This window comes from Notamacropus eugenii, chromosome 2 (assembly GCF_028372415.1).
Source record: "Notamacropus eugenii isolate mMacEug1 chromosome 2, mMacEug1.pri_v2, whole genome shotgun sequence".
Lineage (NCBI taxonomy): Eukaryota > Metazoa > Chordata > Mammalia > Diprotodontia > Macropodidae > Notamacropus > Notamacropus eugenii.
Genome location: NC_092873.1, coordinates 500,957,882 through 500,973,253, shown reverse-complemented (window position 1 = coordinate 500,973,253; position 15,372 = coordinate 500,957,882). Strand labels below are relative to the sequence as shown.

Sequence of the window (15,372 nt, the reverse complement as noted above, 5' to 3'; positions counted from 1 at the left end):
TCTAGCTATATTTGGTAAGAGTTTGGGTTGTTTTGAAAGTGGTTGTAAGAAGATAACCTGAAACCTCTGAACCAAGATATAAAGCTAACTTTGGGGGGGTGAGGAAGGATGGCTGGGATTCTGGGAAGATGGAGGAATAGGTCAACAAATTCCAAGCTATCCAGGTTTCCTACACAAACAAGACAAAATAGTACCTCAGGGCAAAAAAAGAATGGTAAAAATAAACAGGAGTTGGGGCAGAGCAGTGATCCTCCAGGGACACTGGAGGAAACAGGAGGAAAGACCCTGGGGATGGAGACTCGGCCTGAGTGAAGTACAAAAACCTCCATGATATCTCCCTTGAAACAACAAATTGTCATTAGTAATTGGGTAGTTCAGAAGAAAGATTGGGGATGAACTGAGTAAGATGTGGTGATTCTAAAAAGCAAAATTGTGTAGGAAAAGGTTAAAAATGCACAGTTATCTCACATAAATGAGGTGGGAGAGGAAGAACTGATACAGCAGAATCAGGTCGGGGTGAAAGGCTGGTAGTACTGGAACTCTACTCTCATCAGATCTGGTTTAAAGAGGAAATAACATATACATCTAGAAGGCCATAAAAGTCTTCTAAATTTATAAAGAAATAAGAGGGTGAGGGAACAGGATAAAGGGGAGGGCTCAGAAGGGTGTGTAGATTAAGGTTTAGGAGGGTGGGGGAAGAAGAAAAGGTAGGGACCTTTAGAGGAGTGGATAGAACAAGAAAAAGGATTAGGGGACAAGATAAGGGAGAGATTCTTTAAAAAGATGTGAAATAGGGAGGTAGGAGGGATAGGGTGAAAAAAGAGGCTGAGAAGGACAACAGTGAGGAAAATAGGATAGAAGAAAATATAGAAATAGTAATTGTAACTATGAATGTGAACGAGATGAATTCACCCATAAAACAGAGATAGCAGAATGGATTAAAAATCAGAATTTGACAATATGCTGTTTACAAGAGACACATTTAAAAATGAGAGATATATACAGAGTTAAAATAAAGAATTGGAGTAGAACATATTATGTCCCTGCTGATGCAAAAAAAAAAAAAAAAAAGCAGGTGTAGCAATCATATCAAAGTCAAAGCTAAAATAGATTTAATTAAAAGCAATAAAGAAACTCCATTGTGATAAAAGGTACCATAGATAGTGAAGCAATATCAATATTAAACTTATGTGCACCAAATATCATAGCATCTAAATCTTTAAAAGAAAAATTATATGAATTATAGATGGAATTATATAGTAGTACTATGATAGTGGGGGACCTTTAATCTCCCCCTTTCAGAACTAGACAAATCTAACCAAAAATAAATTAGGAAGAAGTTAAGGAAGTGAATATATGATAGATATTTGGAGAACTGAATGGAAATAGAAAGGAATACACCTTTTTCTCAGTGATATATAATACCCTTACAAAGACTGACTATATATTAGGGCACAAAAATTTTATAACTAAAAACAGAAAAGCATAAATATTAAATGCTTCCTTTACAGACCATAATGCAATAAAATTATATTTAATAAGGGACCATGGAAACATGGAAAAAAACTAATTGGAGATTAAATAATTTTAAAGAACATATAGGTTAAAGAACAAATAATAGAAACAACCAGAAATTTCATTAAAGAAAATGACAATAATGAAATAACATATCAAAACCTATGAGGTACAGAAAAAGCAGTAATCAAGAGGAAAATTTTTATCTCTAAGTGTTTATATCAATAATAAAGAGAAAGAGCAGACTAAAGAGCTAGGTAGGCAAATAAAGAAAAAACTAGAAAAAGAACAAATTAAAAATCCCCAATTAAACACTAAGCTGGAAATCCTAAAAATTTAACATGAAATTAATAAAACTGAGTGTAAGAAAACTATTGAATTAATAAACAAAACCAGGAGTTTGTATTATGAAAAAAATCAATAAACTAGATATGTCATTGGCTTAATATGATTTAAAAAGAGAAAGAAGAAAGCCAAATCACGAGTACCCAAAATGAAAAGGGTGACTATTTCACTAAAGAAAATGAAATCAAAGCAATTATAAGAACTAAGTTTGCCCAATTATATGCCAATAAACTTAACAACTTAAGTGAAATGGAAGAATACTTACAAAAATACAAACAGCTAGATGAGCAGAAGAAGAAATAAAGTATCTAAATAGACCTATTTTAGAAAAAGAGATTGAACAGACCATAAATGAGCTTCCTAAGAAAAAAGCACCAGGACCAGATGGATTTACAAGTGAATTCCATCAAACATTTAAAGACCAACTAATTCCAATATTAAATAAATTATTTGGAATAATAGGCAAAGAAGGGATCTTGCCAAATTTGTTTTATGAAATTAGTATGATACTGATACCTAAATCAGGAAAAGTAAAAACAGTGAAAGAAAATAATAGACTAATTTCATGAATGAATATGGATGCAAAAATCCTAAATTAAATGTTAGCTGAAAGATTACAGCAATACGCTGCAAAGATTAAACATTAGGACACCAAGCTGAATTCAAACCAGGAATGCAGGAATGGTCTAACATAAGGAAAACTATTAACATAATTGATTATGTAAATAATAAAGATAACAAAAATCACATGATAATATTAATAGATGCAGAAAAAACATTTGATAAAGTACAACACTCATTTCTATTAAAAACACTTGATTGCATAGGCATAAATCAGACCTGCACATCATATGGTCTGTGGGCTGTTGCTGCCTGTGAAGAAAAGGTTATCACTGTGTTTGCTCCTGTTTATCATGTGACCCACAGCAACCAACCATCGTCAGTCCATTTCTAGTCTACCCTTTCTGTGGCCAAAGGAAGTTTAGTCTATTTTTAATTTTGGCACCTACCAACTGTGAAGTTGTGCAGGTCTGGCATAAATGGACTTTTCCTCAAGTTGATAAGAAGCATTTACCTAACACCATTAGCAAGCATTATTTGTAATGGGAATAAGCTAGAAGCCTTCCCAATAAGATCAGGTGTGAAACAAGGATGCCAACTGTCACCAATATTATTCAGTATTGTATTGGAAATCCTAGCAATAGCAATAAGAGAAGAAAAAGAAATAGAAGGAATCAGAATAAGAAATGAGGAAAGAAACTATTTCTTTTTGTAGATGATATACTTGGAAAACCCTAATGACTCAACTAAAAAGTTAATTGCAATAATTAACAATTTTAGCAAAGTAGCAGGGTATAAAGTAAACCTACATAAATCATCAGCATTCCTATAAAATATAACACCAACAGGATCCTGCAGGAAAGATAGCTAGAGATACTACATTTAAAATAACTCTAGTTGAGACAGTATAAAAACCTGGGAATATGCCTACCATAACAAACCCAGGATCTATATGAACAAAACCATAAAAACTTTGTACACAAAATCAGATTTAAATAAATGGAGAAATACTAATTGTTCATGGGGAGGCAGGGCCAATAAAGAAAAAATGATATTTTTTTTTACCAAAATTAATCTATATATGCAATGCTCCCCCAATTGAATTATCAAAAAAAATTATTTTATGGAGCTAGAAAAATAATAACAAGATTCATTTGGAAGAACAAAATATCATGAATATCAAAGGAACCAATAGAAAAAATAAAAAGGGAGGAGATTTATCAGTTCCAGAACTTAAATACTATTGTAAGACAGTAATTATCAAAACTATCTGGAATTGGCTAAGAAATAGAAAGGTAGATCAGTGGAACAGAGCAGACATACAATTTACAACAGCAAAGGAATATAGTAACCCAGTGTCTAACAAGTGTAAAGACTTAAATTTTGGGGATAATAATTTATTATTTGGTAAAAATTGCTAAGAAAGCTGGAAAGCAGTCTGGCAGAAACTGGGCATAGACCAATATGTTACACAAATGGATACATGACTTAGATATAAAGGGAGATACTACAAGAAAATCTGAAGAACATCAAACATATTACCTACCAGACTTATGGATAGGTGAACTATTTATGAACAGTTGGGAGAATTGTGAGATATAAAATGGATAATTTTGATTACATTAAATTAAAAAGGTTTTGTGCAAATAAAACAAATAAAAGCAGACAACTGGGGGGAAATTTTTATAGACAGTTCCTCAGATAAAGGGTCTCATATCTCAAATATATAAAAAACTCTGTCAAATCTATAAGAATGCAAGTCATTCCCCAATTGAAAAATGGTCAAAGGACATGAACAGGAAGTTTTCCAATGAAGAAATCAAAACAATTTATAGTCATATGAAAAGATGCTCTAAATCATCATTGATTAGAGAAATGCAAATTAAAGCAACCTTAAGATATCATTTCACACCTATCAGATAGGCTAAAATGATAGAAGGAGAGAGTGATAAACGTTGGAGGGGATGTAGAAAAATTGGGGCCTTAATTCATTGCTGATGGATGATCTTGAGTTGATCCAACCATTTTGGAGAGAGATTTGGAATTACATCCAAAGAGTTATTAAACTACCTATATATACCCTTTGAGCCAGCAATACCAAGATGATTAGGGAAAATGGAAAAGAACCTACACATTCTAAAATATTTATAGCAGCTTTCTTTGTGGTGGCAAAGAACTGGAAATTGTGGGGATGTCCATCAATTGGGGAATGGGTAAGCAAATGGTAGTATATGTTCACTATGGAATATTACTCTGCCATAAAACATTATGAGCTCAATGATTTTAGAAAAGCATGGAGAGACCTTCATGAAATAATGAAGTAAGAAATAAGCAGAACCCAGAGAACATAAAATATAATAACAGCAGTACTGTTTTAAGAACATCTTTGAGTATCCAAGTTATTACGATTATTATAAATACCCAAATTAACTGCAAAGATCCAATAAAGGAAAATGTTATTTGAATCCGGAAAAAGAATGGACAGATGTCCACGGATGTGTATGCATATATGTATGCATGCATATGATATATGTATGTATACACATACGATACGGGTTCATATGTATGTATTTGTGTACACCAATACACACACAGTTCTGTGTCTAATGGCAGCCATCTCAAAGTCTGGCATGAGGGAGAAGGAAAAAAAAGAAAGTTACATGATAACTTTGTTGTATATTTGGAAGAAATAACAAGTTGTGAATGATGAATCTGCAATTTCAGGTGCCATATAGTTTGTCTATTCCACTTTGTTATGGAAATGCTCATTTTATTTAAGTTAAAAAAAAAATAAATTAATTTTAAAACAGCTAACATTTTCCCAGGAAGCAACAGGCTGACTTCTTAGAATTGTGTCCATAACATAGACTGTGGTTAGTTTTTGAATAATGTTTATATCACAAACTTGAATGTTTAGCTTATCGGTCTCTTAGCTTCCCTAGACCATGCTGTGTGTTCATCTGCTTTTGAATGAATAACAAATTTTTGACTTAAACTGAGTGTGATTCCTAGGAATAGTGTTTTCTATAGAAGCTTTGAAAAGAATCACTTGTCTAGAAAAGGGTTTAGATATTTTCTGCTGGTCCTCCAGAAAGTAGAATTAGGAGCAGGGAGTGAAGGTTTCTAGAAAGTAAAATTATGCTTGATGTAAGGAAGATTCTCCTAATAACTGGAAAAATCTATAGTAGAATGGGTTATGCCAGGAGGTAGTGAGCTCTGTTTCACTGGAGGTCCTCTAGAAAAGACTGTTTGGGACCAATTGTTGAGCGTACTATAGAAGGCCTCTTGTTCAGAGATGCATAGAACTATAAGGCCTTTGAAGTCGAGATCTGACAGTGGTGAAATATGAAGTGCCTCAGCTGGAAAAAAACGAAAACTATAATGATAAGTATCACATTTTCAAGAATCATTCATAGATTGGATAAATCTTTATGGGGGAGAGCTACAACTACTAAAAGAAATCTATTCTGGATGTGAGTTTTATACCTTCATTAAACAACTACTTGATACATCTCAAAAGGATTAATGAGGAAATAGGTAGAGATATTTGCAGACAGAATCCAAAGTGGATTGACTTAGTACAGAGAGGGGAGGAGGGAGGGCACTCTTAGGTTCAATGGTTTGGATTTCATCTCTGCTATTTCCTACCCACATGACTTCAGACAAGTCACTTAACCACTGGGGGCTTCCCTTGCTCATCTACAAAGCAATCAGGTTAGATTCATTGACTTCTGTGTTCCCTCCAATCAGACCTCTGAAACTCCACTCTGTGACCATGGGAGGCCCTTAGCCTCTCGGAGATTCAGCTTCCTCTGTCCAGTGTTGGGATAAGAATTCATTATTTTGCTCTTTAATGATGCCTCACTTGGCTGTTGGGAATATTGCCCTATCTGAGTTCACTCTATATGAATAAAGAAGTTTGATGGTTCTAGTTTCCTTACTTCTCACACAAGCAAATAACCGAGCAGGCAAAAAAGCAGGAGATCATTTTCAGTGGGCTGACCTGAGGGAACTTTTCAGCTTTATGATTAAATCCGTGCAACAGCAAATCTCATAAATTAAAAAATCTCCACATGTAAACCAATACTCCCAGAAAGAAGTACTCAAGTCTATTCAATAAGCAATGAGTAAGTGCCTACTGTGTGCCAGTTACTGTGCAAAGTGCTGGCTGCCTGTTGTTGTAGTCCGAATGCTGGAGGTAGGGCCAGAAAGACCCAGCTTCAGAGCCTACTCCTGACACAAGGTGTGATCCCGAAGGCAGGTCATCTCCTGGAGCCTGCCACCTCATCGATCAACAACATTTGATTTATTAATTACATAACAACATTCTAATGTTACAATAAAACATGTATCTTTATTATAACATTCCCATGTTATCATAAACACATATCATTATTATAACATTCTAATGATACATGATAATACATGTATCATGATTGTTACATTCTAATGTTATCATAAAACATGTATCATTATTAGAATATTCTAATCTTATAAAACATGTGTCATTATTAGAATATTCCAATGTTATAAAACATGTTTCATTATTAGAATATGATTACAAAACATCCATTAAGCACTCATCATATTCTAGCCACTGTGCTAGGCATGGAAAATGCAGAAACAAAACACAAGGAATCAGGAGCTTCTCTTAAAAAGCTCATATTCTCTGCAGGCAAACAACACATATACATTTAAGTATAAAGACAAACGCATGGACTCATCCAACAGGGACGGTGCTTGTGCTGCTTACTTCACAGGATTTGGGGGCTTTAATGGGACAGTGTCTGTAAGGTCCATTGCAAACTGTAAAGCTCTATACAAATGTTGACTTTTATCAATTTACCAGTGCTGTCCTGGAAGGTATAATTTATCAAATGGTATCTTATGTGAATTAGCAGGTAAACATTCCATTACTGGAAAAATATTTTGCCAATCAAGAATTAAATGGCTTTGCTTAGCTTCTATTTAATAAACTTAATAATAATTGATCTTTCCAGATAGCTTTAATGTTTGGAAATCACTTTATATACATTATCTCACCGGTATTCATAACAACCCAGGTGAGGCAGGTTCAACAGATATTATTAAAGACCAAAACTAAGTATTATTATCTCAGCTCTACAGAGAGGAAACAGAGTCTCAGAAAGGCTAAGGGGCTTGTCCATGGTCACAAAACTAAGTTTCAGAGGTCTGATTTGAACCAAAATCCTGCTAACCAAATCCAGGACTCTGCTCACTATAACCACCTTGTCTCTTTACATTAACTGACTTTACGAATAAGTCCTGAAGGTATTGCAGTATTTCTATTTTTACAGAAGGAAAAATCAAGGTCCAGGGAACAACCCTGACTTGTTCAATAAATGCCAGCACAGAAATAGGAATAAAAGTCTAGTGGTCTGAGTTATGGTCTTAGAAGACTTCACTGACTAGGAAGGCATCATTCATTAAGTACAATTTTATTGAATGATTTGGGCAGAACTAAAATGAGAAGCCTCTTCTGCAAGCACTGTGGGTAGTTTTACTTTCCTTAGCAATTTTGTATTCATGTTGACTTTATTTGTTTACCCAGCTATCATTAGGAAGCTATCCTTCTTGGTCCCATTATCAGCTTTCATGTACAGGGTTGCTACTAAATCTAATGCAGTATGAATTGGCCAAAGGTCACTCTCAGCATTAAACATTCCTTATCTTCATGTTATAAATATAGTTTACGTGTGACCCGATATACCACTGGGACCACTTGTAAAGAGGATATGATTTGTTGTTTTCTCCACAGCTTCATTCTAATAGAGCATGCATGCAAATGCCCACACTGGTCCAAATCAGCACTGTTGCCAGTGTTTGTTGGTTTACACAAACCAGCTCCAGAACTGCAAGAAAAATGATGGGAGCTGGTCAGCTACTCCAGAGCAGACCACAGAGGAGAGGACAAGGTCAGTAAATACTCACACAGGACAACACTCTGACCTAACCCTGGGCAAGGCCAAAAAAGAACCAATGGGAGCTGCACACATTCAGCTGATCCCTGCTATTGTCAGTGAGTTCCTTTCCTGAACATCTGCCTGCCTCCCAGCTGTCTGAAAGGAGGGGAAGAAAGGGCTGGCAAGGAGGCTTGGAGGCCCCACTTCCATGAAACTAGCAAAAGTGACTCATTTTTAACTGTTGCTGCCTATACTGCTCCCTTACCACTTGTTCCTTCTATCATTTGTGTCTAGCAAAGGGCCTTCAGCTCAACAAACATCTGGAGACTGATACCCAAGGGCATCATCACAGCCCCATCATAGCAAAATAGCTAAGACCAGAGGCTTTGACCTGAGTTAAGGGACTTACACAACCTGTATAGTCTCTCCCTATGGTAATGTGGATTATCAGAATATGTTCTAATGAGGCCAAATTTGCAGGGGACATTTGAATGTCCTCCTGGACCCAAGGGAGATCTGTCCTCTAAATCAATGCTGTCAACCTCAAATAGAAACAGGTCCACACAAAAGGATCCCTGAGGCACATAGTGACTTACTTTTAAAATGTAACAATATCTATGCTTTACTGTATTTTTATTTATTTTGTCAAATATTTTCTAATTACATTTTAATCTGGTTCTGCTACAGTAGGGAGTGTTGAGGAATTATGTACCCCATGTTTGACAGCTGGCTTTCAGTCATGTCTGACTTTTCATAATGCCATTTTGGGTTTTCTAGGCAGAGATACACAAGTGGTTTGTCATTTTCTTCTCCAGTTCATTTTACAGATGAGGAAACTGAGACAAACTGGCTAAGTGACTTGCCTAGGGTTTCCCAGCTAGTAAGTGTCTAAGGTCAAATTTGAACTCAGGAAGATGAGTCTTCCCTACTCCAGGCCTGGTACACGAGCCCCTATACACCTAGCTGACCTTGTGTTTGATAACTCTACTGTACTACTATTTTCCTAGGCAATTTCCTTGAATTTCACAGTTTTTTTCTAAATAAATTATTTTTTTCTTATTTTTAAGGTTCTACAGAGCCTCCCTAGGCTCTTTATTCTGTCATAGGATATGCAAACAATAGGGATAACTTAGAAAGAACCTTGGACTTGGAAATGTAAGACTTACTTTCTAATCCAAAACTCTGCCCACTAACTGCCTGACCTTGAACAAATCACTTAACCATCTCTAGGCCTCAGTATCCTCATCTGTAAAAGGAGAGATCTGGAAGAGATAACTGCTAAGATTATTTTTACATCAAAAGTTCAATGACTAAATCGCATCTTAAGCAAGTTCTGTGGGAAGTCACATATCCCTGGTGGAGTGACATGTTGACAAAATTATTTGCAGATGGTGCTTTTGGTACACAGATGGTATGTAAGCTCTCTGTGGGCAGGGATAGCTCCTTTTTTGTCTTAGTGTTTCATGAGCACTCATTGAGGTCCAGTATTGTACTGGCACCTGAAGAAGACCTTTATCTCACTCTCATCCCTCTATAGAGGTGTGATAAAGGGAAGGAAGTGGAGACTCTGAAGATGATTTGTGGTGTGACCTTGAGTAAGTGACTTAACCTCCTTGATGCTTCCTCATTAGTACAATGAGGAGGGAGGTTGGACTATATGGCCTTTGAGGTGCTTTCGAGCTCTGCATCTATGATCCTAGGATTCATGGGAGGACAAGGACATAAGGCCCATGGTTACAAAGAGCAGAGAGGAATCAGTCTATGCTGCCAGAGGAAGTATCTACACACTGATGACATCATAACACCACTTGAGCTAGTTTTGTGACAGTATAACATAGAAGGCTAATTTTAAAGTTAGAGCTTAGAATTAACATGGGGGGTGGGGGTGTGTGGAGCCAAGATGGCAGAGTAGAAAGATGCACATACTCTAGCTCTTCCCCCACAGTTTATAAAAGACCTGTAAAAAATGACTCTCAAAAAATTCTAGTGAATCAGAAGCCATAGAACAACAGAGTGAAAGAGATTTCCAGTTAAAGGTAACCTAGAAGGCCAACAGGAAAGGACTGTCTCATGGGACATGGAGCAGAGTGGAGCCCAGCCTTGGCTGCGCAGCACTGGCACTGGCACCAGGAGGAACAGGACCAAAACAGGCCTCTGGGGCAGAATCCCCAGTAGCAGTGGAGGGTCTCAGATCCTTCAACCCACAAGTGAAAGCTTCAAAGGTCAGTGAGAGGGCTTTCCCAACTGGGTGAGAGAGGAGCAGGGTCTCCTCCCCCTCCAGCACCAACTCCAGGCAGCGTGGTAGCAGTGATGACAGTAGTGGCAGCTTTAGCATCCATTTGTGAAGCACTTCACCTAAAGCCGCTGGGGGAATTGAGCAGCTGATCTAAATCTCAGTCCTGAGCAGGGGTGAGGAGGAACACTAGGACCTTCCTCTTGACAAAGGATTCAGAAGTCAAGTAACTGGCTGGGAAAATGCCCCCCAAAAAGGAAAAAATAAGACTATAGAACAGGTATTTCCTTCCATCCTTTCAGGTGAGGAAGAATAATGCATACTGTCAGAGGAAGTCAAGGCTTCTGCATCCAGTACTTCCAAAATAAATATGCAGTGGTCTCAGGCCATGGAAGAGCTTGAAAAGCAAGTCAATAGCTTGCTAAAGGAGACCCAAAAAATGCTGAAGAAAATAACACCTTTAAAAATAGGCTAACTCAATTGGCAAAAGAGGTTCAAAAAGCCAATGAGGAGAAGAAGGCCTTAAAAAGCAGAATTAGCCAAATGGAAAAGGAGGTTCAAAAGCTCACTGAAGAAAATAGTTCTTTAAAAATTAGAATGGAACAGATGGAGGCTAATGACTTTATGAGAAACCAAGAAATCACAAAAACAAAACCAAAAGATGAAAAAAATGGAAGATAATGTGAAATATCTCATTGGAAAAATGACTGACCTGGAAAATAGATCCAGGAGAGACAATTTAAAAATTATGGGACTACCTGAAAGCTATGATCAAAAAAGAACCTAGACATCATCTTTCATGAAATTATCAAGGGAAACTGCCATGATATTCTAGAACCAGAGGGCAAAATAAATATTGAAAGAATCCACCAATCACCTCCTGAAAGAGATCTGAAAAGAGAAACTCCTAGGAATATTGTAGCCAAATTTCAGAATTCCCAGGTCAAGGAAAAAATAATGCAAGCAGCTAGAAAGACACAATTTGAGTATTGTGGAAATACCACCAGGATAACTCAAGATCTAGCAGCTTCTACATTAAGGGATCGAAGGGCTTGGAATAGGACATTCCAAAAGTCAAAGGAACTGGGATTAAAACCAAGAATCACCTACCCAGCAAAACGGAGTATAACACTTCAGGGGGAAAAATGGTTATTCAGTGATGTAGAGGACTTTCAAGCACTCTTGATAAAAAGACTAGAGCTAAATAGAAAATCTGACTTTCAAAAACAAGAATCAAGAGAAGCATGAAAAGGTAAACAGGAAAGAGAAATCATAAAAGACTTTCTAAAGTTGAACTGTTTACATTCCTACATGGAAAGATAATATTTGTAACTCTTGAGACTTTTCTCAGTATTTGGGTAGGTGGAGGGATTACACACACACACACACACACACACACACACACACACATACACACACACACAGAGCACAAGTTGAGTTGAATCAGAAGGGATGATATCTATAAAAAAATAAAATTAAAGGGTGAGAGAGGAATATGTTGGGAGGAGAAAGGGAGAAATGGAATGGGACAAATTATCACTCATAAAAGAGATAAGAAAAATCTTCAATGGAGGAGAAAAGGGAGGAGGTGAGATGGGAAAAATGAAGCTTACTTTCTTCACATATGGCTTAAGGAGGGAATAACATGCTCACTAAATTTGGTATGAAAATCTATCTTACACTACAGGAAAGTAGGGGAGAAGGGGACAAGTGGAATGAGGGGGATGATAGAAGGGAGGGCAAGTGGAAGAAGGGAGTAACTAGAAGTAAACACTTTTGGGAAGGCACAAGGTCAAATGAGAAAATAGAATAAATGGAGAACAGGGTAGGATAGAGGGAAATACAGTTAGTCTTATACAACATGACTATTATGGAAGTCTTTTGCAAAACTACACATATATAGCCTGTATTGAATTGCTTGTCTTCTCAGTGGGAGTGAGTGGGGAGGGGGGAAGGGAGAGAAGTTGGAATTCAAAGTATTAGAAACGAATGTTGAGAATTGTTATTGCATATAACTGGGAAATAAGAAATACAGGTAATGGAGTATAGAAATCTATCTTGTCCTACAAGAAAAGAAAGAAGATGAGGATAAGGGAAGGGTGGGGGTGTGATAGAAGGGAGCACACATTGAGGGAAAGGGTAATCAGAATGCAAGGTGTTATGAGGTGGGGGAGGGGAGAGATGGGGAGAAAAATTGGAACTCAAAATTTTGTGGAAATGAATGTTGAAATCTAAAAATAAATAAATAAACATTTAAAAAAATAATTAACATTGGGTAGAAAGGCATTTATCTGAGAAGCATAAAAAGAAAAACATCTAAGCAGCCAGGTGGTGCAGTGGATAGAGCACTGGATCTGAAATTAGGAGGACCTGAGTTCAAATCTGACTTTGGATATTTACTATGTGATCCTGGGCAAGTCATTTAACCCTGATTATCTTTTTTAAAAAAGAAAAATATCCCCTCTGAAAGAAAGTGTGGCATCGGAGGAAGAGACTGGATTTGAAGTCAAGGGATGTGAGTTCAAATTCTTGCTCTGTTACTAACTGTGAGACGTTGGACAACTCAAGTCAGTTAACTATTCTTGGTCTCAGCTCCTCACCAACAGAATGGGGTGGAGAGGGTGATTGCAGCAGATGGCATCTAAGGTTGTTGCCAACCCTAAAGTTATGATCTCATGATCCTATGGCCTATGAATTATTTTAATTATTATTTTAATTTTAATTAATTTAATTTTAATATTATTTTAATTTCCTCATTCAACAATTCTTAAGATCAGGTATATTTTTTGTTTTAAAAGCAAAACAAAACAGAAACCCCATGAACAAAACCTACTTGGCTATCAATCAGTTGCCTTTTAGTTTCCCTGAAAGCATATAAGAATATTGATTCGTGATCTCAGTGCCAGGACTCCAAGGATGCTCATCAAAAGAGCTCAGCTCCCTGCCATGCAACAAATAGGAATGGGGTAAGGAGCAAGAACTAAAAGATACACATAAAATAGGTCTCCAGAGATTCTTTGAAATGGTTTCTTTTGATTTCAGAGACACATGGGGAGATGCAAGGTGAAATGAGCAGAACCCAGAAAATAACATATATAAATGACAGCCACAGCATGAAGGGTCACTAAAAGTTAATGAAAAATTAAAGAGGATCCTGGAGAGCAGATCATGAATTACACTTCCCTTCCTTTTAGTCAGCCAGCTAGCATTAAGTGCCTACTATGTGTTAAGTGCTGGACATATGTGTGTGTGTGTTCATCCTTTGTTGCTGAAGAAGACCAGGACATCAGAGAAATGATGACATGACTTGAACTTGACTTTGTTTTGAGTGAGGGAGGGCTGTGCAGGTCACCAGCCTCACTCCAGAGCCATCTAAATCCAGTGACCAGATATTCATGAGGATGACTGGAGATGACCCACGATGAGGCAATTGGGGTTAAGTGACTTGCTCAAGGTCATATAGCTAATGAGTGTCAAGTGTCTGAGGTGAGATTTGAACTCAGGTCCTCCTGAATCCTGCACTGGTGCTCTATCCACTGCACCACCTAGCTGCCCCACAAAGTGACAGCAATATTGTAAGAATGAACAAACTATCATAGACTTAACTACTCTGATCATGACAGTGATTCAAGTTAATTCTGAAGGACCCATGATGAACAAATGCTATCCACTTCCAGAGAGAGAACTCATGAACTCTGAGAGCAGATTAAAGCATACTTTTTTTTTTTTAGAAAAAGAATAGAGCAAGAGCCATTCCCCAATTGATAAATGGTCTAACGATAAAAATAGGCAGTTCTAAAGGTAAGAAAGTAAAGTTACCTCCACACAAATGAAAAAAACCCTAATAATTAGAGAATTGAGAATTAAGCAATTCAGATTCCACTTTAGAATCAGTCAATCCATCAACATTTGTTAAGCACCTAATGTGGCAGGCAGAAGGCAAACAGAATAATAGCCCCTGCTCCTACAGAGTTCACACACAGTCTAAGGAGAGGAGACCTGCTAACAACTATGTACAAACAAAATACGTACAAGATAATTAGGGTGCAGTCTGGTGGGCGGTGCTAGCATTAAGCAACAATGAAAGGGGCTTCCTGCAGAAGGCAGGAATTTAGCAGAGACTTGAAGGAAACCAGGGAAGCCAGGAGCTGGAGATGAGGAGGGAGGGCATTCCAGGCAGGGGGTAAAGCCAGTGAAAACACTTAGCCAGGAGACAGAGTGAAAAATTGCAAGGGGACCAGTGTTACTAGAAAGCAGAGTACTTGGAGAGGAGTAAGCAGAGAAGATAGGAAACTACTGGGGTGCTGGGTTGTCATTTTACTGTGGATTGTGGTCACTGTTTTGAGTTTTTGCTTAACTGAATTTGTTAGAAGGGAGGGTTCAATTTTCAGGGAGGGAGAGTGGTAGAAAAAAAGATAATATTTCTGGAAATGAATAAAAAAATGTAATGCACTAATAAAACTTATTTGGAAGAAACAAAAAGGTTTCCTTTGTTCCCATGTCTCCCATCCCTGAATTTGTTTTAAGGTTTTATTTACTTACTTGTAAGGTACAGCCAAACACACCGATCATTAGCATGACTACAGAGAGGTATTCTGTAAACACATCCCACCAAGGTTTGAGTACTCGGAATGCAGGCTGCTGTTCAGAAAATTGCCTGAATTCCGTTACCGGAATCATGATTCTGAAAAAGAAGGAGAAATACAGATGAGTTAAACCAGTAAATCCATATCCATATGGGTAAGGAAAGATGAGTGCTGCAGAATCATGTTTTTGAATTGTGGTGCTGAAAAA

The 15,372-nt window shown here is 37.2% G+C and overlaps 1 protein-coding gene across 3 annotated transcripts in view; it reads right to left on the bottom strand.

The window, feature by feature from the left end:
- Positions 1 to 15,372, bottom strand: part of LRRC8C (leucine rich repeat containing 8 VRAC subunit C) — a 121,776-nt gene that overhangs the window by 26,122 nt on the left and 80,282 nt on the right. For all 3 annotated transcript variants that reach the window (XM_072649034.1, XM_072649036.1, XM_072649035.1), the window contains exon 2: positions 15,121 to 15,262. In XM_072649034.1, the coding sequence (XP_072505135.1) occupies positions 15,121 to 15,262 (142 nt within the window). The remainder of the gene's footprint in view (positions 1 to 15,120; positions 15,263 to 15,372) is intronic.